Source organism: Theobroma cacao, chromosome 3 (genome assembly GCF_000208745.1).
Source record: "Theobroma cacao cultivar B97-61/B2 chromosome 3, Criollo_cocoa_genome_V2, whole genome shotgun sequence".
In the NCBI taxonomy this organism is placed as follows: Eukaryota; Viridiplantae; Streptophyta; class Magnoliopsida; order Malvales; family Malvaceae; genus Theobroma; species Theobroma cacao.
Window position 1 is genome coordinate 26,324,064 of NC_030852.1, and position 26,194 is coordinate 26,350,257.

Genomic DNA, 26,194 nt, shown 5'->3' on the forward strand with positions numbered 1-26,194 from the left:
ACCGGTGGCACAGGAACCCAGATCTGGTCGGCTCTCGCTTCTTCCTTTTCCAGCCGACTACAGAAGCCCGAAGCCCCAGCTCTCTCTAGAACCGACGGCACAGCAACCCAGATCTTGTCTTTCTCCCTTTTTCCTTTTCCAACCGACGACACAAGCTCGAAGGCCCAGCTCTCTCTAGAACCGACGGCACAACAACCCAGATCTTCTCTCTCTCGCTTATTCCTTTCGCCGGCGGCAAGCCCGAAGCCCCAACACTCTCTCTAAAATCGACGACACAAACCCCAAACTCCCTAAACTCCCACCGACGGTTGGCAGCCCTTCACTCAAAGCTCTCTTTCTCCATGTATATATTTTTTTGATTCTTTTTCTTTGGTATTATTTGGTATTTTTTGGTTTGTGGATTGAGGTTTCTGGCTGCTAGACTAAGGAATTAATTTTGGCTTTCTGTGTTTTTGAGTTGTTAGGGATTCTTAGGAATTTTTTTGATTGAGTTTTTGGCCCCCGGATCCCCTGTGTTACACTTGTACAATATTTTTGGAGTTGATGTGTTGCTATTGTTCTACATTTACAATATCATTTAAATGTTACTGTATTGTATGTTTTTGAAAAATGATACCCTAAGAATTAATGGAACATGCCAAAGTTGGATTTCGGTTTTGCTATATATGTTATATATCAAATTTCCAATGAAAAGTATTACCTACAAGGCTTATACCAACGGAATTTTCAACGAACTTTTCCGTTGAAAATTCGTTGAAAATAAACATTTTCAACGGAAAAAGGCCTATTTCCAACGAAAATTTCCGTTAGAAATAGCCAATTTTTTTGTAGTGCATCCTTAGTCCAAAACTCCAAATTCCCCAGTTTACTCTATTTGTTTTTTCTTTTTAAAGGTCAATTTTCTCAGCAGATTCTAGTACGCCACAAGGGCTTTAGCCTAAATGATTTGTTGGTAGAAATTCATAATAAAAGAAAAAGAAATTAGAAGGATTGACATGTAAGATAAGGAGTGGTGGGAAAGCATGCCAAACTAGTATCTGGAACTTGTCAAAATTGGTTGGTCTGAACTGGAAAGTGTTACCATTGAAAATATTAAGAACATACCAAGGCAGAGTAACAAATCATCGGCTTAATTGTCTGCATTAATCCTTCTTAGACACGTGGTCCATTTCATAGAGCTTGACCCAGTAAAGAGGAATTACAGCTTTTGAATAATCTTCCCTAAGTTGGTGAAGACTGAAAGTGATCATGAGAAGGACATCGAATGCTAGTTCATTACCTACTTTCGCTTACTGGTCAGCCAGCTGGGCCTTTTTTGACCTCTGAGTAGGCTAATTAAGCTTCACTCCAGGAATATATTTCTGCTAATGAAATGAAAAATTATGTAACAAGAAGAACATGTCATAACAAAGCTTTTATGTCATGTGGCTACCAATGGCCTAAACTAATGCTCATTTTGTCGTCCTTGACTCCTGTCCTTAGGTTAGGGGAAGAGAAAAGACAAAGCCACAAACAAGCATCCAAATGAACACGAGTGAAAGAGCCACCCTTCCAAACTATCGTGCCAGTTTTCCATTGGCTGTTTATCAGTGCGGTGGATAGGGAGTCCATGATTCATTCTTCTCGTTTTTAACTTCCTAAGACAGCTATCTCAATTCAATTTTTCAGTCACTCCATTCATTCATTTCATTTTCATTTTCATCTATTCTCAATTGGTCTTATCTTACCTCGTTTTACCACTGCTTGGGTTGAAAATTTTCGAGGCAACTTTTCCATTATTGGAAGACAAAAGTTGACATGGGAAGGTGCTGTTCAGATACTGATGAGTTCCTGCTGCTGGGGTTGGTGCTGGCTTTGGTCATGGCAATGATGTTCTTTGTCATTTGTCAACCCCATCCCGGGAGGAGAGTCGCTGTCTACCACTGCTACTGAAGTCTTTGAATCCCATTAGCAATTTTCAGCTGATTGTGCTTGTCAACCACCTTAGGTTTTGAAATTTGCACACCGCTTTAGCGTACTAAATAAATAAATGTGAGTTTGCTCAAGATGGTGATCCGTTTCTTCTTCTTTTCTATTGTTCGCTTTTCTTGTCTAATTCAGAGTCAATTTATACTACTATCTAGTTTAGTAATGTTCAACTAAAGGACAATGGTCCACTTGTAAGAAGCATTCAATTTCCCAGATGTAAGCCTTGTAATGGCCAGGCGAAAGATCCTATTGAAATAAAGTCCTCTCATTTTTAGACTTTATGATTTGTTTGTGTATTACAATGATGTTTGTGGCTACAAGAGAGATCCAGTTTTAGCTCTTAGGCGTCAAATATTTGCAGATTAGGAACCAGGATTGTAAATGAAGGTAGATTTCGAGTAGACATTGAACAGCAGCAAATGTAAAAAGAGAAGCAAAGAAAAAACACTGTCCAGTACTGCAGTATTAAATAGTAAAAATTACACAATAACGTCTCTAGGTTCTGATTGAAGTCCCCTACATACATTCTTCCTTTTTTGTTTAAATTCTTTTGGGGTGCCAAATAACCATAAGCCTTTGCAGACTGCAGTGGTCTAGTAGCATATCCCACAATGATGAAGTTTATGTCGAGTCTTGAACATTCGTGAATTATGGCCTCAAACTCTCTTTCAGAGTAGTGAGATTCATACGGTCAATATTATACCACCCATCAGGTTTCCTGAGCCATAAAAATCTTCCTTCGTTGTTCATCTATTGTTTTCTGGACTTGTGGGGGTTTCCGAAATTATTGAGGAGGTACATTATTGACGTCTTAATTGTCTGGTCTGTGATACAGAATTATAGGCTTGCTAATTTTGTGGCCCACATCCTTGTCAAGGGGCAGTGACATACTGACATGTAGTTTTGTGGGGCCATTTCCCATCTCCCTCACACCTGTTACTGTGCCTTCTGCTGTGGGGCAAAGTGGTGCTGTCCTTGTCTCTCTGTTCCTTGGTGCGACTGTTCTTGCTTGGTCCTTCCATGGCTATCTTCTTTCCTTTTGCATCTGACTCCTTTCCTGTGATCCATGAGTCCCGCACTACGTTATAGCAACCCCAAGCATCCCTGATTGCAACATAAATAATGGCCTAAATTAACGACCTGCAAACTTATTCTGAAACAGCGCCCTTCAGCAGATCAGCGTTTCGCAGGGTTGCAAAGATCCCAATCTCCTACCGCCTACCCAGTGTCATAACGACCCTCCAACTTACTAGTTCCAGAATTAAGACCAATGGACGATTACAGGCGCAAAATCTCATACAAACCTGCAAGCAAACATCAGCAAACTTCTGCCTAATTAACAGGTTTCCATCCTTGTGGCTTTCTCTTCCTAACATCACTTGATGTATTCAAGTTTTGGAGCACCATCATACATGGAGAATTCCGGAAATATTGAGGACAATGTGGAGAGAGCCCAGTCTACAGTCTTCTTGATACATCCACCCATCATTTGACACAAGATCATTAGGATATCTGATGAGTCACGAGATCTACAGTATAATATGCTATCTTTCTATCTTCATCAACCTCCCATTGAGAAGAAAAGAGTCGAGAGTCCAGGATAGACATATCGAGCAAGGTTCAGTCACAGGTTTCTGATGAAGAGCCATGTCTGTCCGCTGTACACCGCATTTAACAGCGTATCATGCAATATCCACTGTGCAAGTCAACGAACTGGGAATGGAAGGCAACATAATTTTGAGGAAGAGAAACAAGTTGACGGTGCAATTCCAAGTAATACAGAGACATTGGCACTCGAGCAAGGATGGCTGCTACGGATAACGTTGCTTCAAGGTGATTGAGCATAGCCAGTGTTTGGCAATCAAATTTGAAGCATGGAGGAGCTAACGAATGCAATTTTACCTGCTGGAACCTGATTGTGATAGCGGAGTATATTTTTGTCAACGCTGCACATTCTCCTTTGATTTTGCCTTAAATGGCAGGTTCACGTACATCAACCTCAAATCCTCATCCTTCAGAGAGATAGGGATGATATTACTATATACTGAACGCTGAAAATGGTTTTGAATCCTTCCGAATTATTATAATTTCCACTTACCAGGGCTTGTGTTCTCCTCTCCCATGCCACCTCTTACTTGTTCTTCTCTCCCAGTTACAAAAGTCCTTGAGTTTTGGGCAAAGAATTGTTGAGGTTTTGTGCAAAAGTAAGAATGGCAAAGGGGGTCTGGTTGCCGGTGGTGGAGGGAGCACAAAACACCCATTCCCTCCTCTCTCTCTCTCTCTCTCTCTCTCTAGTGCATCCTCCTCCCTGTACGCCTGACGTTCCCGGTTCTCTTCTTCTCTCCCTTTCCTTCCCTCTTTCTTTCTCGCATTCCCTCCTTAAGGTCCACTACGACAATGTTTTGGACGTAACTTGGACAAATTAAAAACACAGCTGAGTTGGAAGCTGCCACGTGGCTATCACACACAGGTTTCCAACCCAGTTTTTACGTAGATGTTAGTAGTATAGATTACAGATATGCATGTACAAACAAGAAAAGTTCCTCATTGAACTTCAATCCTCACCATTCTTTGCCAGTACAATTTCAGAAATTTACCTCATTCCAAGGTTCAATAACTGTTATCTTTTTCACCAAGTCATTAATTGATCAGACAAAGTTATCATATAAGTAATCTTCAAGAGAGCCACCACTAGCAGCTCCTCAGCACAAGGAAGCTGCTAATCAACAAATTGCAAGTAGAACATACATGTCCAGCAAAAGCTAATAAGCACAGTCCACGAGAACGTTGAACTTTATGGAATCATATCTTCAACTAAATAAACAGCTTATATTCAGATATAATCCTTTGTGTCATTGTATTGTGTTCAGATTCACCAGGTCAGTGAAAAATAACTTAAAGTAGGAACAATTGGCAGCTCCAGCACAGATCAGCTGGATAAAAGCTTTTCAAGAGCCAGGTTTTCATCACCACCAACAGCCTCTAGAGTACTTCTCACCAAACCAACAGCAAAACCCATTTCCACAAGTCGTTGCACCTGAACCCATCGAATTCTAGATTAGCAAATTTAGCTCATTAAAACTTAAGATTGTCAACAAGGACCTGTTACCAAGAACAATTGAAAGAATGTGTCTGCTACAGGGCAAATGTCTACTGTTAAAAATGATGCCGCCTCTGAGTTTGCTAAGAGCATACTTAGTAAGAAAATATTGGTTTGCTTCAATGAATATGTAGATACACAAGGAATACAAACCTTTTCCTCAAGGCCTAAAGAAGAGGCCTTGGCAAAACTTTCTGTCCAGTAACGAGCTGTACCAACAAAAGTCTGATATTCTCTAAGATACTGCATTATTTAGGGAAAAAAGAAGTCAATAACTAGAGTGATAAAAACTTCACCGCAAATGATTAAAAAAGAGGCATTAAAGCTGGACTGACAGCATACATAGGCATAATAATCTACAAATTATTGCACTTTCAAATAGAGCCAATAGAAAGAAACAAAGAAGAGATTTTTTGGTTAAGAAGCATATAGAAAACCCATCCAAGAAACCAAACCTGTTGTGCTACTACAGCATCTTGAGGATCATCAGGTTCAGGTGCAGAAAGCAAAGCTTGAACAGAAAGAAGAGCCGTCTTAAGAGTGAGCGCAGGGCTCCACTGGTCCTTCAAGATATCCAGGCATATCGCCCCACTCTGACTGCTAATGTTCGGGTGCCTTTGGTGGGTAACAGAGCACAAGGAAGTTTCAATTAATCACCGTCAGAAAACAATTGATCACTTGCCATTTTATGCTCATGTATCACGCACAATATGTATAATTTGCTAGACACGGACTCCTAAAGGCAGAATATCATTTCAAACATAAAATTTAATCGCATAATGCTCTCTTGAATTATTTAAGATAATTCAAATAAGCGTTTATTCTTCCATTAAGTTTAATCAAGCCTCTATACTTTCATTTTGAATAAAAAAAGCCCTTATAATTAAATGTTGACTAATTGCAATTCGTTAAAATGCCACTTGTCATCTTTATACCCACGTGACACTAAGGTGGAGGGTGAAAATGCCACATGGCTATGTCATTATGTCACATTAGCAAACCACATCACCATCTACTATGACAAGTCAGCATGCTAAGTCAACACCACAAGACATAAAATGACATGTGACACTTTGACTAATGACAGTTAGTCAACTGTTAGTCATAAGTGCCAATTTAGTCTAAAATAAAAGTATAAGAACTTGATTAAGGGTTTATTTGAATTTTCCTGGATAGTTCAGGGATTTTTTAAGTATTATGCCAAATTTAATCAACATACAAAAACTGTAGAAAAAACCATAAAACCTTACAGTCAACATCTTGGTTATGTCACAGTCAACAAAGTTTTGCATCTGAAAATTTAAATACAAAACATATTCAAGGGGAAAACAAAGCCAACAGCCTTTTCCAATAACTCAAAGTAGTTTCAACAGCATGAAATCAGCAACATTATACATTTTGTTTTTCCATTTCTCCTTTCAGGCATACCTATCAGGCAGTAAAAGACTGGAAACCCTTTATACAGGTTATCTAAAGTGCTTACTGCAAAAATGACGGGAAAAGAGAGAAGAAACAACTTTGATGCAAACCTAATGTATTACTACAACACAAAACCATGAATTTCAAATACAAAAAAGGGTTCAATCAGTTTTAGCTATGCAATGAGTAAGAGAAAGAGAGAAATAAACAATTGTGCATAGTCAGGGTTAGATCCCCAAGTCAAGGTTCATCAAATTATTTCATCACCAAAAAAAGATAAATGAATGTGTTAATCATGGATAGTTTCATCCAACCAAGTCATAAGGGACCAATGCACAGCAAGAATTGATCAAGAAAAACAGAACCTAGAAACTAGGATTGGGACCACAACTTGCATAAGAGCAATGAACCAAGTCTTCTGCACTCCCCTTATGCCATAATAAAGTACAGCCTTTATCGGTGCATCAAGCTCAGGCACATTGTAATACACTAAAACCAGTTTGACTGTCATGCGCAATTAACAGATGAAAAAAAATATATGCAGATAAAATAAGACGATGCATATTTTTCCTACCAAACTTTGGTCACAAACTTCATTTTGGGAGGCTCAAACGGATACCCATCTGCAAAATAGAAACCAATCACAAACAAATATCAGTAATCAATTATCCGTTCTATTTCAAACACAGCTAAATCTCCTTAAACTATCAGCCAATTGATAGTATTTACGTACATTCCAGTCAAAAAACAATCCTTTATCACTTTATATGCAAAGCTTAACTTCCCCACTTCATAATATAAGCTCAGTTGAAAATCAAAACCTGGATAATAATTTCATCCTTTTTCTGAAAAGCTAAACCAAAAAAAAAAATCTTTCCCATAAAAAAACCCAATACCCTCAGCCCAATTCTCAACTCAAAAATAAATAAATAAATAAAGGTTTTCACTTTTAAACAAAAAATAAGACATCTTACCAGAAACCAAAACAAACCCATGAAAGTTAATGTAATGAACAAGATGAAATTGAGCAAGATAAAAGATTTGAATTGTAAATTACCAGGCAATGTGATATCGATTTCAAAGGAGCCTCCTTCATAGGGAGTGCCGAGAGGGCCAGGAATGATGCCAGTCAAGCGAGCAAGATTGTCTGATTTAGGAGAGACCTTAATGCCCGAAGTGTCTTTTTCTCTGCTACATTCTTGTAGCTCCTTTTGCACTCGAGCAAAGTCTATCATCTTTTCAATTTTCGTTCTCTATCAAACCCTAAACCCAATAATAATAAGGGAGAAGAGGAAAAAAAGAGGCCACCAAATTGAAATGGGAAAAGGGAAGAGCCAAAGAATAATTAAAGCGTTTCTCTTTAGTCTTTAGTCTTTACTCCCTCTGGCTCCCTTTAAATACGTTTATTTTTCCTTTTCTCCTCCTGCCCTTTTGTTGAGCAGAATAAAAAAAAAAAAAAAAGTGAGAAAGAAAATTAACGGCAGCTGTTTTATTTGCGCCAAATCTTAGCGGTAATTTTATCCTCTCCAATCGGTTAAAGTATTTTTAAACTTCTCAAAACCATAACAGTAACTTCAAATTTTTTTTTTAAAAGGCAAACTACAATCCTTTTTAAAAATAAAATCTAAAAACCACCGCATGATAATATATTTAAAATATTAAATTTTTTTCTTGATATATCTTAAAAAATATGAATTTTCAATCTAAATAAATATACTTTTAAATGATAAAATTTAATATCATTGTTTGTCGATACTTAAAAATTCAAATTTGTCGATGATGAATTATAAAGATATTGTTTTGAATAGAGATGACAATGGGTATGTTATTTTTGATTACTTGAGAATATCTAATTAGATTACGTGTGTTCAGATATCTTATATTAGGTTTTGAAGTAAGTTTGAATAGAAAATTTACTGCTCATTTTGAGTTGAGATATCATCCCTTTGACTCTAAACTTAGTTAAATATATTTTATATTATAATATTTATAATTAAATATCAAAATTTTGTAAAAAGAGGGATTTAAACTTGGGGGAGGAGAATAATTTAGAATATTGATAATGGAGTAAATTTAATTTATTTTATCAAACTATCAATAAATAAATATATTTGTTCTATTCTCTAACCCTTACCAATAACAAAGTCCAATCTTTTTCACTTTGCCAAAGCTATTGCTCGTCGTTTCTCTTCTATTGTCTGTCTTCTTCCTTTAGCTTTCCCATTCCTCTTCAACTTTTCTCTTTTTCCATTCCCCTCACCAAAAACCCAAAATTGTAAATTTGATTGCCACAATTTGATCTCTTTCTTAAGTTACCTTAAAGCATATCAACCAAGAACATCAACTCAGATCATGAAGAATAAAGAGTCAAGCTGTAGTGAAATAAGTATGAAAGACTCTTTGCATAGAATGACTGAAGTTGCTTTGTAAATAGCAAAAGGAATAAGGTTGAAACGCACTATCTCGTCACAAGACAAAAGAAAGAAGAGAAGAAACATAAAGTGCACCGTTTCATTAATAGAAGAGCGACATCGTTTTAGCTTGATTCAAAGTTACTGTTAATAATTCTTTAAGTGATAGTTAGTTGGTTAATTATGTTAGTTAGGTAGGCTCTTTTGTCCATTTCCTATTCTTTTGTAAAGACTCTGTAAATAAGGCCCTCCTTTGTACATTTTCTGATGATGAATGAATTAATCATTCCCAATCATTCTTTACAATATCTCTCTCTTTTCATCATGGCATCAAAGCCATTAAAGGTTCTGCAAAGGTAGATTTGGGAGATCATAGTAGTTGCTCAGTTTGTTATAGCCTTCCTTCATCAATCATCCTTCTTCAACTCTTCAATAAGTTGAGTCATCTCTTCTTTTACACTTTGATCTACATATTTCTTAGTGAATCATGTCAGAGTCGACTGAATTGAGATCTCAAGTCTCACAAACTTCTACTGAATTAAGATCACAAGTATCTCTCATTACAGATCCACATTCCTCATAATACTTGCATTACATTGATCACTCATGATTAGTTGTGATCATTCCCAAACTAACCACAAACAATTATGTTGCTTAAGGTCGATCATTTCTATTAGTGTTGTCAATTAAAAATAAGATAAGGTTATACCCTATTTACCCTTTCTAGATCCAATGTAACAATTTGTTGGTGGCATAGCTTCTAGAATCTACCACACAACCTATAGCATCGACAATATTTTATATGGATTCTGCAATGGAGACCTGGAATACACTTAAGCAAAAATTTTCTTAGTCTGATGACATTAGAGTTTGTAACTTGCAATACACATTAGGGAGCATAACACAGGGGTCAAAGACTGTTGATGCTTACTTTATAGAACTTAAAGGAGTTTGGGAAGAGTTGAGATGCTTTGGACCCTTACCATATTGTGAATGTGGTAAATGCAATGCAATCGTTTGAAAAGATACATTGATCAATATCATAAAGACATGGTATTTCAATTTTAAATAGTCTGAATGACTTTTTCTGCCATGAGGTTACAAATCATTCTTATAGATCCTATACCAAGTTTAGATAAAGGCTATAGCTTGGTTTTAAGGGAGGAAACTCAAAGAACTTCGATCGTTCAAGCATTACCTACCTTAAAATCATTTACTATGTTGATTGTCAGTGAGGCAAGCAAGAAGGCTACAAAAGACTTACAATGTACACATTGTGGCAAAAAAGGTGACAACAAGGAGAAATGCTATAGGTTGGTTGGATATCCTGAAGATTTCAATTTCACTAAAACTAAGACAAACTTCAGGAAAGGGAAAGCTATGGCAAATAATGTTACAAACATGAATTACAGTCAATTGTCAGGAATATAGTCAAAATAGGGTGATGAATTCGTTGGCAATGATCCTATGTCCCAATTGTCAACAATCAAACAACAAGTCAACAAACTCAATGGAGCTCTTTAGTGAGAATGGGATCACTTGCAATGATGGTAAAATCTCTTCACCAAATAGTCCTCAACACAAACCATCTTTGATCAACTTTGCTTTTATAGGTATTGTCTCCAATTATCCATGTTTCATTACTCCAAATAACTTACCATATAGTTTAAAACATGTCAATAATTACTTTAAAAAAAAAAAAAACATGTAAGTAACCTTGTAATTAAACAAGATAGTTAGATCATGGACTTTGGTGCTACAGACCACATTTATCACTCTTTAGACATATTCATTTTAGCTAAACCAATAAATAATCAATTTATACACTTGCCAAACAATGGTAAAGTTCCTGTTACTCACATAGGAACTGTTAGGATAACACCTCTGTTGATACTTAAAAATATTCTATGTGTTCCTAGTTTTAATTTTAATCTCATGTTAGTGAATGAATTAACCAAGTCAAAGAGTTCATGCCTTTTTTCCATTGACACATATTGTGTTATTTAGGACCTTCCATCATGGAGAGTGATTGGGTTTACTAGAGTGTCTTCAGGCCTCTATCTGATGCAGGATAACCAAGGTGAACAAGACTTCTCTCATTTTTGTTTTAAAAACTTTGTTAAGAATCTTTTGTCTTTTTTATAAATTCCTCCAAGCCAAGATACACAAATTTTGATGTTTGACATTTTAGATTGGGGCATGCTTCAATGGAAAGAATTACCGTACTGCATCAAAGTTTTCTAGAAATTAATTGTTCAAGTGATTTGTTGTGTGAAATTTGTCCAATGGCAAAGCAAAAGAGACGGTCATTCCCAGTTCATATTCAAAACATCAAAGCAACTTTTGAATAGTTCACATGGACATATAGGGACCATACGAAGTTCTTACTTTAAATGGTAATAGATATTTTTTAACTATTGTAGATGATTTCTCATGTTTTACTTGGATATATTTGACGAAAAACAAGTTAGAAGTTTCATCAATTATACTTGTTTTCACTAACCTTGTTCAAAATCCATTTGATAATTTTATAAAGTGTTTGAGATCAGACAATGGTAAAAAATTTGAATTCATTGATTTTTACAATAAAAATGGAATTGTTCATCAACTATCCTGCATTGGTACACCACAACATAATGGTGTTGTGGAAAGAAAACACCAACATATTCTAGCTGTGGCAAAAGCTTTAAGAATTTAGTCAAATGTTCCACTTAGCTTCTAGAGGGATGCAGTTTTAACTACTATACATATAATAAATAGAGTACCAACCAGAGTTTTATAAAACAAGTCACCATATGAAATACTTTTCAAAAAGCCTCCTTCATTCAACCACTTCAACGTATTAAGATGTTTATGTTTGTTTCCACACAAACACAGCATAGAAGAAGTTTGATAACAGAGCTAGTAAGTGTGTTTTTATAGGGCATCCAAACCATGTCAAAGGGTACAAAATATATGATCTTAAAGCACAAAAAGTACTAGTATCCAGAGATGTTTTTCATGAGGATCCTTTTCCTTTCCACTCTTTAAAGCATGACAAATAAGATATTACATTTCATCAAACACGTAGTATACATGTTACTTTTTTTGACATTTTTGATTCAAATCTTGCAAATTCACATTTCCTTGACCAAACTCAAGTTGAATTGTGTCCTAATGAGTCTTCACCAACTGTAGAACAGCTTTCCACATCAATAAATGATGAAATTTCTCAAAATTCATCACTTGGTAGTAGTGTGCCTGATAATGACAGTACTAATCAACCTAAAACAAACCATACCATTGATTCAATTCAGCCAATTAGGAGAAGTATAAGAATGAAAAGCATACCAAAGTACCTAGAAGCATATCAGATATATCTACCTTCTCATACTAGTATCGTTAGCTCACATCCTATATCCAAATTCATTTCTCTTCATAATCTGCCACCAAAACATAAAGCATTCACTATATCATTGTCAAACATACAAGACTTTACATCTTATCATCAAGCAATGACTCATTCACACTGAAGAGATGCAATGGTAGTTGAATTAAAAGCTTTGGAAGAAAATGACACTTGGAGTGTAGTACCATTACTTGTTAATTATCACACTGTTGGTTGTAAATGGGTGTATAAGACCAAGTTGAATGAAAAAGGTGAAGTAGAAAGGTACAAAGCAAGATTGTTACCAAAGGGTACAGTCAAGTAGTTGGTTTTGACTATTAAGAAACCTTTAGCCTTGGGGCTAAACAATCTACAATGAGGATTTTCTTTGCACTTGCAGCTGTAAACAACTGGATGCTAACTCAGCAACATGTAAACAATGCATTTTTATATGGAGATTTAAATTAAGAAGTTTTCATGGAGCTGCATGAGGGATAAATAGTTAAGAGGGAATATCCTAATGGATCAAAGTTATCATGTAAACTCCACAAATCTTTGTATGGGTTCAAGCAAGCTTTAAGGCAATGGAATGCTAAATTGACATCATCCATTATCCATTATGGATTCAAACAATCGTTATCAGACTATTCATTGTTCATTATGAACACAACTGATGGTGATTTTGAAGCTTTGCTAACATATGTTGATGACATTCTAATTGGCAACACCTCTGCTCAAGCTGTAGCTATAGTCAAGGAACACTTGAGTTCACAATTTTAGCTTAAGGATCTAGGCACAATAAAATATTTCCTTGGTTTTGAGATAACAAGATCACCACAAGGAATTTCAATATATCAGAGAAAGTACACACTTGATTTGCTAGAAAAACATGGCCCATTTAGAACTAAGCTTGTGTCAACACCTATTGATTACAATGTAAAGTTAAAAAAAGTAAGCAAAGAAGATGAGTTAGCAAATCCCCCAAAGTATAGACAGTTGGTTGGAAAGCTTCTTTATTTGGCATTTACAAGGCCTGACATATCCTATGCAATGCAAACTTTAGCTCAGTTCATGGACAAGCCAACACATGAGCATTATACAACAACTTGTAAGGTACTAAAGTACTTAAAGACAACACTTGGTTAGGGGATTTTAATGAAAGCAAAATTTGATTTGAGGATTTCAGTATATTGTGATAGTGACTGGACAGGTTGTCCTAATACCAACAAGTCTATCACTAGCTATTGTGTGTTCATTGGAAAGTTACTAGTAAGCTCGAATCCAAGAAACAATAAGTGGTAGCTCGAAGTTTAACTAAAGTAGAGAGTAGATCAATGACAACCACATGTTGTGAGGTAATCTGGATAAAAAGCTTGCTTAATGATTTTGGAATTAAACACAAAGGTACAATAAAGCTTCACTGTGATAATCAGTCATCCATCTATAACAACAGAAATCCAATTTTTCATAAAAAGAAAAAACATATAGAGATTGATTGTCATTTTATCTGAGGAAAGATTTTGAATGGTATGATTGAACCAATTTATGTACCAACAGAATTACAAGTTGTAGATGCATTCACTAAGACTTTGCAACTTGGACAGTTTCAAAGATTATTATGCAAGATGAACATTCACAACGTTTATGGTTCCTCTTAAAGGGGAGTATCAACCAAGAACATCAACTCAGATCATGAAGAACAAGGACTCAAGCAGCAATGAAATAAGTACAGCAGACTCTCTGCATATAAGGACTGAAGCTGCTTTGTAAATAGCAAAGGGAATAAGGTTGAAAAGCACCGTCTCGTCACCAGACAAAAAAAGAAAAAAAGAAAAAAAAGACACGAAGTGCACCATTTCATAATTATAAAGCGGCACTACTTTAGCTTGATTCAAAGACACTGTTAATCATTCTTTAAATGATAGTTAGTTGGTTAATTATATTAGTTAGGCTTTTTTATCCCTTTCTTATTCTTTTGTAAAGACTCTATATATAAGGCCCTCCTTTGTACATTTTATGATGATGAATGAATCAATCATTCCCAAACATGCTTTGCACTATCTCTCTCTTTTCATCAAAGCAAGCGTAGATAAGCTTAATTCTTTTACCTTACTTGGCAGCATGGCTAATTGTTCTTTGGACTCTTGCCTTAATGCATCCATACATCACCTTACATTGTCCGTAGAGAATTTTCCCTTTAAAATTTATTTGAAGAATGGTAGAGAATTTTCCCTTTAAAAGAAAATGACAATCGAAGCAAGGCTTTTCTAATGATTTCTGTTTTATTTCTTACTCGAGTTCGAATAATTAATCGGGTATCCACATATATAAATAAAGTAAAATCGAGTATTTAATGGGTTTAGGTATTTAACAAGTAGTGTTTAGGGAGTTTGGGTACTGATTTGGCTAATAATTTTAAATTTAATTTGGTATTTATAGGGTTCTCGTATCTTATCAAATAATAAAATTCGAGATAAAATATTTCAAAAATAACATGTATCCTACTAATTGACATCTTTAGTTTTGAATTTAGAAAAATAATAAGTTAATAATCAAAGTTAAATATCTACACTCGTATTACACAATTTTTTACAAAACAAAAAATTACCAACCAAATTAGTTGGTGACACTTAAGATTCTCAATAACTATAATGAAACATTATAATATAAGTTGTGCTTACCGAATATGATTATAAACTAGTTAAAATTTAAGATTAATATGCTATTAAATTTAAGTATAGTATTTAAAAAAATCTCTTAATTATTTAAAAAATTTTAAATAAATTTTTATTTTTTATTACATTCAATCAAGTCTCAGTATTTTTATTTTGAATTAAATAAATTTTTATATTTTTATTTTAAATCAAATAATCTTTTATAACATATGGTTAATTTAGTTAGACTATCAATTGTTATTATATATCACATGACATGAATGTATTATGTTGACATATTATAATAAATAATTACATGATATGATGATATAATCACTTTTCATATCAATGTTATGTCAGTATCATATTAATATAAAATAACAAGTGATATTTTGATTAATAATAATTATTTAATTATTAATTATAAAAATTTATTTAATTTAAATAAAATATATAAATTTAATTAAATAAAATAAAAAGTAAAAATTTATTTAAATGTTTTAAAAAATTCAAAATTTTTTTTGAATATTATACCTAAAATTTATGGTATCAGTACACATTAGCTTTGTTGTAGTAATGAAGAGTGCTAAAACCTTGTCCCATAAAGCAAAAGAAGGAAAAATAAAAACGCGGGAGTCATAAGGAAACGTAGCAGACAGGAAGTGGAGGATTAAGCCAAGGCGTAATGGCGGTATAGCTAGAGGTAGAGCCCGCCTAGGGAGGCTGGCATCCAAAGTTGACACGTCGTGACATTAAACTAACACGAAGAAAACAACGTAGATAAAGACATGTAAGAAAAAAAAAAAAAAAAAGGAGAGCCACAAGCTCGCAACTTGAACCAAAAACGCCTAATAAGAAAAACCCAAAGCCAAAACTAAAAGGAGAGGAGCATGTGAGTTTTGCCAAGATGTCGTTTTAAAGAAAAAAAAAATTATAGCCAGCCAAGAAAATTTCAGTTAACTGATGACACACATTTCTTTTCTCTTTTTTTTTTTTCCAATTTTGGGAGGCTTAGAACAATTCACCAACACTGTACACAGGAAAAAGAACAATGATTACGATTAGATATTGCTGTAGAAACAGATATCAGGTATAGAAAGACAGATAGGTAAGAGAGAGAGAGAGAGCCTTTACATGGAAATGCGAAGAGCCGCAAAGAGAGCTGAAGAGAGTAGAAAGAGAAGGAAGAAGAAAAAGCGGTTCTTGGAATAAGAAAAAGAGATTTGGGTTTCTGATTCTTTTGCTGTCTCTTTGTGTTTTAGATTGGTTGGTTTGAGTTTTGAGCTGGGTTCTGCTCCATTTTTATGTTTGATGATCAGGAACTTTACTGGTGCGTTTTCTTATTGATTTTTCGGTTATGTGCTTTTCATTTATTTTAGATGGGAATTTTGAAGTTTTGGCTTTTATAGTTTTCGATTCCATATCTTCTTCAAAGTTGGATTTTTGAAGCTGTGTAGTGCTCTGAATGATCATTTATTTGATTGGTCTAGAAGGTGGAGAGAAGAAAGAATTGAATACTTTCTGATTCTTTTATCTGGTCAAATTGATGAAAGTTTTTGATTGTCATAAATCTCTTCATCTGAATGGAAGCAATCAACATAATCTAAACCAATAGTATGATTGGGTTTTGTTGTGGCTTAATAGAGTTCCTTTCGAGAGAATCCGTGCTTTCAAGGAATGCTCTTTCTGATTGTGTAAAGGGTGGAGGAACTGATTTGGGGTTTAGATTTCTTCTTATTAACATTGCTTTGATCATGTTGCTGGTGATTGCATTGTTGTTGAATTATTTGTTCTGTTGGAGTTGCGTACAAGTAACGTTGAAGCTTTTCAGTTCTAACTGGGTTTGGGAGTTTGACAAGCAGAATTGATCTTGTTTCTCTTCTTGTCAAATTAAAAAATAGTTTCTCTTCTTGGGGGTATCTACTTCTCTATTGTTCCTTATGGTAAAAGATTTTATTCTGACCATTTCCTGTTTATTCTTAGCTTCTTGTCTATAGAAGCTTGAAATCAAGATAGGAGGTGACAAATTCCATATATATAAATTAAAGTCTCTATTCTCGCATTTTCTTCCATCACTGGTTGATTGTTGGAATGTTATTGCAGGATGGTATATTGGAGTATCGAAAAGCCTGAGCCAGAGCTACCTATTTCTCTTTCCTTGCCAGGCTGCCAGGATGAAAGTAGATATGGTGATTTGCCCTTCTGTTCAGATAGGGAATTCAGCTGCACAATTCGGTGAAATAGGTGCTGTTGAAATGGGGGTGGATTTAGTTTATAGATAACGATACTTATGCCATGTATTTACAAATGCAGTAGCCAAGATTGCTTCTTTTCATCTGTGAAAGTTTATTAGTTTGATAAACACCGGGCAAAATGAATTTCATTGTTTCTTTAGTAAGTTAAGCATTAATGCACATAAGGAATCCAGTGCACAAGAGTTGATAATAAAATAACTAAAAGAAGAGCTCTCTTTAAAATTTCAAAGGAGGATATTTAAAATGGGCTTGCCTCAAGTTTCCTCCAGTGGTATTGCCGAGGAAGTGGCTGCATCGCTGAGCACATTTGTGCAGACCCCACACAGAATTGTTGGTGTGAGCAGCTGTGATTTAATAGGGGTGCAGGGAGGAATCCTAGGAAATCGAATTCAGGTGGATTTGCCACGCTCTTCATTTGGAGATTTGCAAAGAAAAACCACAGGGGAGCATCCAAAGGATCCTGAGACTTTGAATGTGAATAAAGATGGTAGATCCAACATTTATAGGCTGAAGATTGGCACTATGGAACAAAATGGCTGGCTCGCCCATAAAAGTGGACATAATATTCAGAAACCTGTTCCTCGAATTCTTGGTTTTGAAACAAGGGCATTGCATTCTCCAGTTGATGTGTTCAATGGAGTCCAAACTTCATCCACTGTTGTTAGCATCACCAGTAATGCAGCTGAGTCTAATGGCTCACTAGCAAGGAAGCGCTTATTGTCTCCTTTGAGTGGAATGCTCTGCCCTGATGAATTTAATGGTGATGCTTTGGATATTGGTGGTGGTATCAACCAAAGTGGTTTTGGCAGTGGAACTGAGAACTGCAGTATTTATGTGTCACAAGAGCATAAAAAGGCTCATATTGGCAACTCTAGCTCTTTAGACGCTGCAGTCTGGTCGACATCTTGTTTTCCAGAATGGAAGAATTCTCCAGATGATAATTGTGGAGCAAACTCAATGTTCCTCTCTGATGGCCCTCTGCTAAAGAATAAGGAGCTGAAATCTGACAATCATTTTGTACCTACTACCCCAGGGCTCAATTATTCTGGGGAAACAAATAAAAAAAGGTACCAAACACTGGCTATAGCAATACCCGTTAAGAAGGCAGCCTCACCTCCCTTGTCTTTGTCTCCTCTTGGTCCAAAATTTACTGAAAGAATAAAACATGCTAAAGGATGCAGGGATGTGGCAGAAAAACTAGATGATGATTATATGACCTTCAAGGATATGGAGCAGTCTCTTAATGGAATGGTATCAGTACAGACAGATAAGGATTTTAGGTTGTCAAGTAAATCATTTCGTCATTTTGAAGATTTGCAGAATAGGTTTGATCCATGTTCTCCTGAGCTTACCTCTGCCGTTGGTCCTAAAACTGGCAAATTAGTTAGAAGTCTTAGTGGACACTCTGTCAGAAGGTCCTTGGTTGGTTCATTTGAGGAGTCACTGTTATCTGGTCGGTTGTTATCTGGAAAAGTTAGTCAGGTTAGCAAAATTTTTGTAATGTAAGGTGCTATTCATGTTTGATCCCAAGACTTCTCCTAGACCAACAATTAATTTTAACTTTTTTATTTTTTCTTGTATGCAGAAAATTGATGGCTTCCTCGCAGTTCTCAGTATCACTGGGGGGAATTTCTCCCCACAATCACAGAAACTTCCATTCACAGTAACTAGTGTTGATGGAGATAACTACTTGCTCTATTATTCATCAATAGATCTTGCTAGGCATATCTCAACAAACAAGTGTAGGGGCTCAAAAATGAAAAGGAGCTTGAGCATGGATGATTCACAAGCTGAAAACCGCCGCCTTCGCGTGCCCATGAAGGGGCGGATACAATTGGTAATGCTAGCTTAGCAGCAACCCCTTTGTCGTCAATCATTCACCACATCTGTCATTTTATTGCAAAATGTTATCAGTTAATGGCCATTTGATGATGCCTCAATGATTTGAAGTCACAGTTTTATGCTTTTAAGTTTTGTGTGATACTGTATGCGTTTTTAGGCACATTGCCTTTCAGAGGTATATTGCATGCTATTTGATGTTGTTAACTGCTAATTTATAAGTGTTGCCTAGGGGTCATTATATACGCTTATATTTACAACAGTTACTGGTTGGTTGTATAGCCCAACAGTCATGAATAACTGCAGACTGAATTGGTATCCACAGGTGTTAAGCAATCCAGAAAAGACACCCATTCACACCTTCCTTTGTAACTATGATCTGACTGACATGCCTGCTGGTACAAAGGTATATCTGGATTAGAAATACATAACCTTGTAATTGTCAGTTCCAGAATTATTAAAACTTTGCTATTATTAACTGATTCTCTATAATGACCCTTCTCTCTCTTGCTGGCACTTTATGCATGTTTCAACAGACATTTCTGCGCCAAAGGATTACTTTGGCACCTGCTGCCGCAACTAATATACCAGGGAAAGAAAGACATCAAAGTTCGGAGGTTAAATATGATGTCAAAGCATCTCCCATCCAGAATATAAATAATTCTTCTCCATTTAGCGGAAAATTTCATACTACCAGATATCCTGATCAGAATATGAAAGATATAGAATGTGAAACTGCCGGACGTGTTGGGAACCTAGACAATGATTCCAGTGGTTTGAACATTAGTGAACTTATACAAACTGACAAAGACAACAGCCCATTAAATGCTGGCAATGTAAATTTAAACAAATTTGTACATAGCTCATCAAGGGTCAATGAGAATACTATTGGTACTGGTGTTCTGCGCTATGCTCTTCATGTCCGTTTTTTGTGCCCTTCCCCCAAGAAATGTTCAAAGTCTGTCCGAAGGTGCAAATCTGATCCTCTGTCTGAGCCAGCGGGAACCATGAACATTGACAGGGAGAGACGCTTCTACTTGTATAGTGATATGAGGGTGGTTTTCCCACAGCGCCATTCAGATGCGGATGAGGGTCAGGTATATAAATATTGCGTGCATGGGTGTGTGCAGTCCTAGTACTACTTAAGTGCTTCAAGCTTCATTTTGTTTTCTGGCATTTATTTTGTTTTCAGCATGCATTGCAGTACCTTATTGGATATAGGACAAATTTCTGTTTTCCATCTTCATCAATCAAAATGTGAAGATTTAGAAGATTTTGACATATTCCTTTAAGTTTTACATTTGGAAGAAAATAGCTTAGAATTGACTTACTGATTTTGCTGATAGCCATCCAGCTAAACATTAAGCATATAGGCTCCATTTGTTACACAGAAAGAAATTAATTGACTGATGATTGAGGTTTTGTGATGCTATGATCTTGTCTGATAAACAATGAAGGCTAAAGGAATCCGGCGGAGGCATTGCTTCCCTCACTCAATAAAAGACCTTCCCTTATTTCTTGAATTTGAGGATATAAGTTTTCTCGAAACATCCATTTCTGCTGCTATCACCAGAGTTGAGGAATCTTAATGCTTCTATATTTGTTTCTGAACATGAATTTGCTCATGGATGATGAGATCTCTAGCCTGAATTCGATTCTCACTGTGCCTAATGAGATACATTTACGTTGCAGTTACATGTGGAGTATGATTTTCCATCAAATCCAAAGTACTTTGACATCAGCAGCTAAAATGGCCCATGGGTTCTCTTCCCTAAACTGCCGGTTAACATTTCTGTACGTATCTGTAAATGCAGTTTCTCTCATTTATCCGTTTGAGTCTGATGGGGGCAATAACCCCATTTCTTTGTACATAATTTTTGTTTTTATATTTGAATAATTCAATAATTAGACAATTTCATTTATTGAATCATCATGATCTTTTTTTTTTCCCACTCTTCTTGTTCTTGTCAATAGATCAAAGCCAAAAATTAACAGTATTAATTTACCAGTGCAAAGAACATCCTTTCTTGTGATAATGGGAGAAAGAAAGAGTATCATGATTTCACAATCAGTAATGACTTTGTCCATTTTTATCAAAAACCCACCATGGGGCCTACTAGCAGCAACAGATTATTTGCTGGTTCTTCCCATTTGACATCCTGTGTTCTTGTCTGAAATCTGATAACCATTTAGTCAGACTTGAATTATTCTAATTATTTTGATATAATATTTTAAAAAATTTAAATAAATCTTTATATTTTAATTGTGTTCAATCAAGTTTTTATATTTTCATTTCGAAACAAATAAGTTTTGTTAATTGTTATTTTATGTTACATGTTATTAACGTGATATGTTAATATATCATAATTGATTATGGCTTGATATCATGATATATTTTATCTTCTACGTCAAATGCCATGTTAGTACTATCTTAATATAAAATGATAAGTAATATTTTAATTAATGATAATTAGTTAATCATTAATCATAAAAGTGTATTTAATCTAAAGTATAAATACAGAGACTTAATTAAACCTAATAAATTTTTTTTTTGAATTTTCTTATATATTTTACAAATTTATTTGATCATTGTGTCAAAATAATTTTAAAAAATATTTTTTTCTTTATTATACATAGATATAAGAAAAATAGTGTTTTGAATTTGTATTTTAATCTTTTTTGAAAGGAGAACAGCAATGGATTAGTCAAACTTGAAAATAACTTTGGAGTAGTTGTAGAATTTAGGAGGATGGACGTTCAAACAGCTACAGCTAGACAAATGAGTCTGGAAAGCTTTTCCTCCGCAGCTTGTCCCACAGATGGCAAGTTCCTCACGTTCATTCAACTTTTCCTACTTTCAAGCCAATTAGGTCAAAACAATTTCCTCCTCAAATTCAATTAAAAATGATTCCCCGTCCATAGACATGGCATTCAATTTCCATGTTCACTTTGGACAATTTCGAGCAATGGTATGGGCCATGAAGTGGAAAAGAGCTCTCAGTTTGGCATAGCAACAGATGATGGAGTCTGTCAGAACTGGGAACCATGTTTCGCAAATTGCCTCTTACCTCTGGGAAAAGGAATCCCTATCCACCAACCAAACACAGACGTCTATCGCTAGCAAATGTTCATTATTATTCGTAACTAAACCTTACATCTACTCCACGTGGGGTCTAGCTAGGAATTTTCAGTTTGTAGACGAAAAGAAACTCAGCTGAATTCAAATATCTTTTATTTATTTTTGTTGGTTTCACGGTGTGAAAGCAGTGAAAGGTTACCTCTTGATGCCGTCTATGGATGAACGCGTTCTGGGCTCAAAATTTCGTAATGGACCAGTCAGCTGTTGGACATATTGAATTATCGTTTTCAACCGTCCTTTTCGCTCATCATTGTCCTGCATCTGTTGACGTTTAGGGTCATGGTTAGGTCCATCGTCAACAAAATTATTTACATGCAACTTTTTGGAGCTTTATCACCTTTTACATATTGTCCTAGTTGCTTCATTCTGCCCCATGGGAAAAGATCCTGTCAAGAAAAACTCAACCAGAAACCCTTCTTTTTTTCAACGGAGGAGAAGGAAGATTCAAACCTACTTTTTTAATTAAATTCTCACAGGATGCAAATTTTCCCCAAAATGGCAGAATTTACATGGGCTTTTATTGGCTAAATGAAGACTGAAAAGTATACCAACCATGCTAGTTTTATGGGATGTTGGCTGTGTAATTAAGAGATGGTTAGCCATGACATTGATAGCAAAAGTGATTCCTAGAAACTATAGGATTGGTGCTACTTGACTTTAAAATCTCGAGTAACACTTGCAATTAAGAGTCCTACATATGGTTTATCAAACTAATAATTCACAATTTAATTAGAATTAATCAGGATCCAGCAACATAATTACCAGTGAAACACCTGATCCTATATAGAAGATTTTGCTAGCAGCTGTTCCTAGGTAGTATATATATTTTTGCTAGGCCATTTTCTACGATGAGTTCTGTCCATTTTCTATGAATTGTTGTGATACATATCTTCAGACAAAACAATATATGACCATGCTACATTCCTCATAAACATGCATTTTGGACATCATTGATATATGTGAATACAATATCCGTGGAGCAAAATCTTGAAAAACAAGTGGATATGGATTATGGAAGTTAAGACTTCTTGTCTCGAACCACTGTCGGGAGGATAAGGTTGAACTTAGTTCAGTTTGGATTTGGTACAATAAGGAGATATATATATTTAGTTCAGTTCGGATATGGATTATGGAAGGTATAACTTGAAAGCTTCTATTAGCTAATTGCATTTGCATGCGTCAAGTTAAGACTTGAGGAGGATGGGTATATGGCAGAAAGATGAGGCTAAGGATACCTCAAGTAAAAGTCATTTGAACGAGACACAATCAACTATTGATAAGCAAGAAACAAAGAGATAGAAAGAAAGAGAGATTGCTTGACAAGGACTTCTGCTACTTATAACAGAACGTACTCCTATGCAACAAAGGAAAGGCAGACAGTTTGTATACAAATAACCCGAAAGTGAATGCCTGACCTTCTCAATTACTACCGGTTTGTTTTCTAGTCTCTTGGAGACGTGTCGTGTCAATCTCCTTTCTGGAAAAGCCAGCCTTCTTTTCTGCAATCTTGGAAAATTAGATGAAATTTGCATGAATTTGAGCAATTTCTTTACAACACTTTAAACTATTGAACTCTGGCGACTTTGGGTATACATATATGGAGCATGTGCAGAGTGATCAAAGGTAAATTTTGCATATTATTTTATCTGAAACATGTTAAATCAATTGGAAAGAAGATATCCTCTTTTCTGTTGAAACAAGTTTTCGGAGTTTCAGTTTTAATTAATGTTCTTTTTCCAAATGAATGGAAGACATTAATTCATGGATGCATGGAAGGTATACATTCAATTGTGAATAATATATATATATTTATTTATTTATTTATTTTCATTTATATTATCAATCATTACCAAATTCACAGTTTTTATTTCGAAAATTTTAAATATTCATAAAATACTTAGTTATATTTACAAACAAAAAGAAAATATCGACAGAGATATCATGTTTTTTTAAGTAAAACAGAATTTAGATTTCAAAAAAGAAAAAAAAATAAAAAAGGGGCAGATTTATCAAAAATAAAAAATAAAAATTAAGCTTCACATGCTACTAGCATTAGTTCCGTAATCCATAATTAGAGAGATTTAACTTCTCATGTAAGGGCACTGAAAGCTCTTAAACTTCCTTGTGGGTGCGTACTTCCATTCTATACCTTCAAGTGGAGGAAGCTTAGAGATGCTTAGTAGTAAAGTCGTGAGTAATTAGACCTCTTTTTCCGCACTAAAGCCTTTATGAAATGCAGCCAAATATAATTTAAGGATTTTGTATGGATCTCAAGAGAAAGTTTGTTGTATTTAGAGCATCTGGAAGACTGGGATATCAGTTACCGAGTTCAAGTCAAATCCTCAATTTTTCATTTTTTCTTTGGATAAAACAAATGGGTGAAATGAAGCAAAGAACAATGCCGAGTACCAGACTGCCAAATGTGTTACAAGTTCTTTGTTTGTAGAAGCTTGCTTTTATTAAATGATGGGACAGCAGCATTGTCCATTGCCCCAGAAACCACTCAAATACGTTTCAAAATTATTTTACATACAATCCAAATCACAGGCTTTCATTATGTTTACGTCTTCTCTCTGTAGTATCTGATATTGATAACCTAGTCCACTCACTACCCGAATGTTTAGCCTGTTTCCAGGAAAATTTTGCCAGTCAAAATCAGCTAATGGCCGATATTGGTGGCAACTCTTATCAGTCCAAACTCTGTACCCAATTTCCAAGAATTTAGCCAGCTTTATTTATTTTATTTTTTTAGAAAAAAAAATGTGTGTTCTAGACTGAAAGTTGAGACACCACCGTTTTCGGCGCTTAAGCAGATCATCAAATATATTATAGTTGTGAGTTGTGACATTGAAAGATTCCTCACTTTCTTTCTTCTATAAATACCCTCCTTAGCTTCACTTCCGTTTTCCTATAACAGTTACGTCTACTATTTGCTTTAGCATTTACCTTCCCTGTTTTCTTCTCTGTATTTTGTTCTGTTTCTTGCAACGCAATGGAAAGCATTGAAGCCAAGTTTCCAGAAAACCCATCTCTCAAAACACACAAACTTGTCCTTGGAGCACAAATTTGTTTGAGAATTGTGGCGATTGCGACCGCATTGGCTGCCACATGGGTGATGCTCACTTCCAAGCAAACAGTTATGGTTTTTGGCATACCATTCGATGCTCGATATAGCTATTCTTCTGCTTTCAAGTAAGAAAAGGAGAGACTCAATATAACAAATAAAATTCATGCTACAAAATTTTAGAGCTCGTTTTTTTGTTGTATGTGAAACTGCCCGAGTGCTAAATCCTCCATTTTTTCAGGTTCTTCGCCTTTGCAAATGCCTTTGCATGTGGCTTCACTGTTCTCTCCTTGTTGTTTGTGTTCTTCTTCAGCCGCCGTGGCCTGACTCCTGCTAACTACTTCTTATTGTTCCTGCACGATTTGGTATTGTCGGCTTTATACAAATCCACAAAATAATATATTTAGCAACAGGTTTTTGTTCACCAAGATGTTTGATAATTAATATTCCGGGTGCTTGGCCATGGCAGTTGATGATGTCGCTGGCGCTTTCCGGTGTGGCGGCTGGGACTGCAATCGGATACGTAGGCCGCTTCGGTAACATCCATGCTGGTTGGTTGCAAATCTGCGACCGTTTGGGCAAATTCTGCCACAAGGTGACCGCTTCCTTGATATTCTCTTATCTGTCAGTCCTATGCTTGCTGGTTCTTACCATCATCTCCGCTAGCAAGTCTAGACAAATTAAGGTTTAGAACTCCTTAATTTGGGTTGACAGACAGATGAGATGAGAGACGGGCGACCATGACGATGACTCAATTCGCATTTCTACAAACTTTGTTTACTCTTCAGTGGGAAAGGAAACTAATTAAACTTTCCTTTTTACTATCTTTCCTTGCCATCTGTTGTAACAAATACAACGATGATATGGTAGGTACATGTTGATCTTGAAATTCGAAATTTAGTAAATGGATGGATGGCTTTAAATTCCTTAATAAGAGAGTGGGGAATATATGGAATTAGAAACCAGTTTGGCACAACA

General features: G+C 35.5%; 3 protein-coding genes across 3 annotated transcripts; 2 read left to right on the forward strand and 1 right to left on the reverse strand.

The window, feature by feature from the left end:
• LOC18605174 (ubiquitin-conjugating enzyme E2 27) lies at positions 4,561 to 7,929 on the reverse strand. Its single transcript, XM_007038027.2, has 5 exons — positions 7,545 to 7,929; positions 7,062 to 7,110; positions 5,524 to 5,683; positions 5,222 to 5,311; positions 4,561 to 5,005 (listed from the first exon to the last, which is right to left on the reverse strand). Exons 1-5 carry the CDS (start codon positions 7,720 to 7,722, stop codon positions 4,898 to 4,900), a joined length of 585 nt encoding a protein of 194 aa, XP_007038089.1. The 5' UTR covers positions 7,723 to 7,929; the 3' UTR covers positions 4,561 to 4,897.
• LOC18605175 lies at positions 15,762 to 20,965 on the forward strand. The gene is made up of 6 exons (XM_007038028.2): positions 15,762 to 16,249; positions 17,023 to 18,656; positions 18,760 to 19,011; positions 19,339 to 19,419; positions 19,550 to 20,110; positions 20,706 to 20,965. The coding sequence occupies exons 2-6, from the start codon at positions 17,418 to 17,420 to the stop codon at positions 20,760 to 20,762; spliced, it is 2,190 nt and encodes a 729-aa protein (XP_007038090.2). The 5' UTR covers positions 15,762 to 16,249; positions 17,023 to 17,417; the 3' UTR covers positions 20,763 to 20,965.
• On the forward strand, positions 25,044 to 26,194 carry LOC18605177 (CASP-like protein 1F1). Its single transcript, XM_007038030.2, has 3 exons — positions 25,044 to 25,344; positions 25,458 to 25,581; positions 25,686 to 26,194. The coding sequence occupies exons 1-3, from the start codon at positions 25,145 to 25,147 to the stop codon at positions 25,905 to 25,907; spliced, it is 546 nt and encodes a 181-aa protein (XP_007038092.1). The 5' UTR covers positions 25,044 to 25,144; the 3' UTR covers positions 25,908 to 26,194.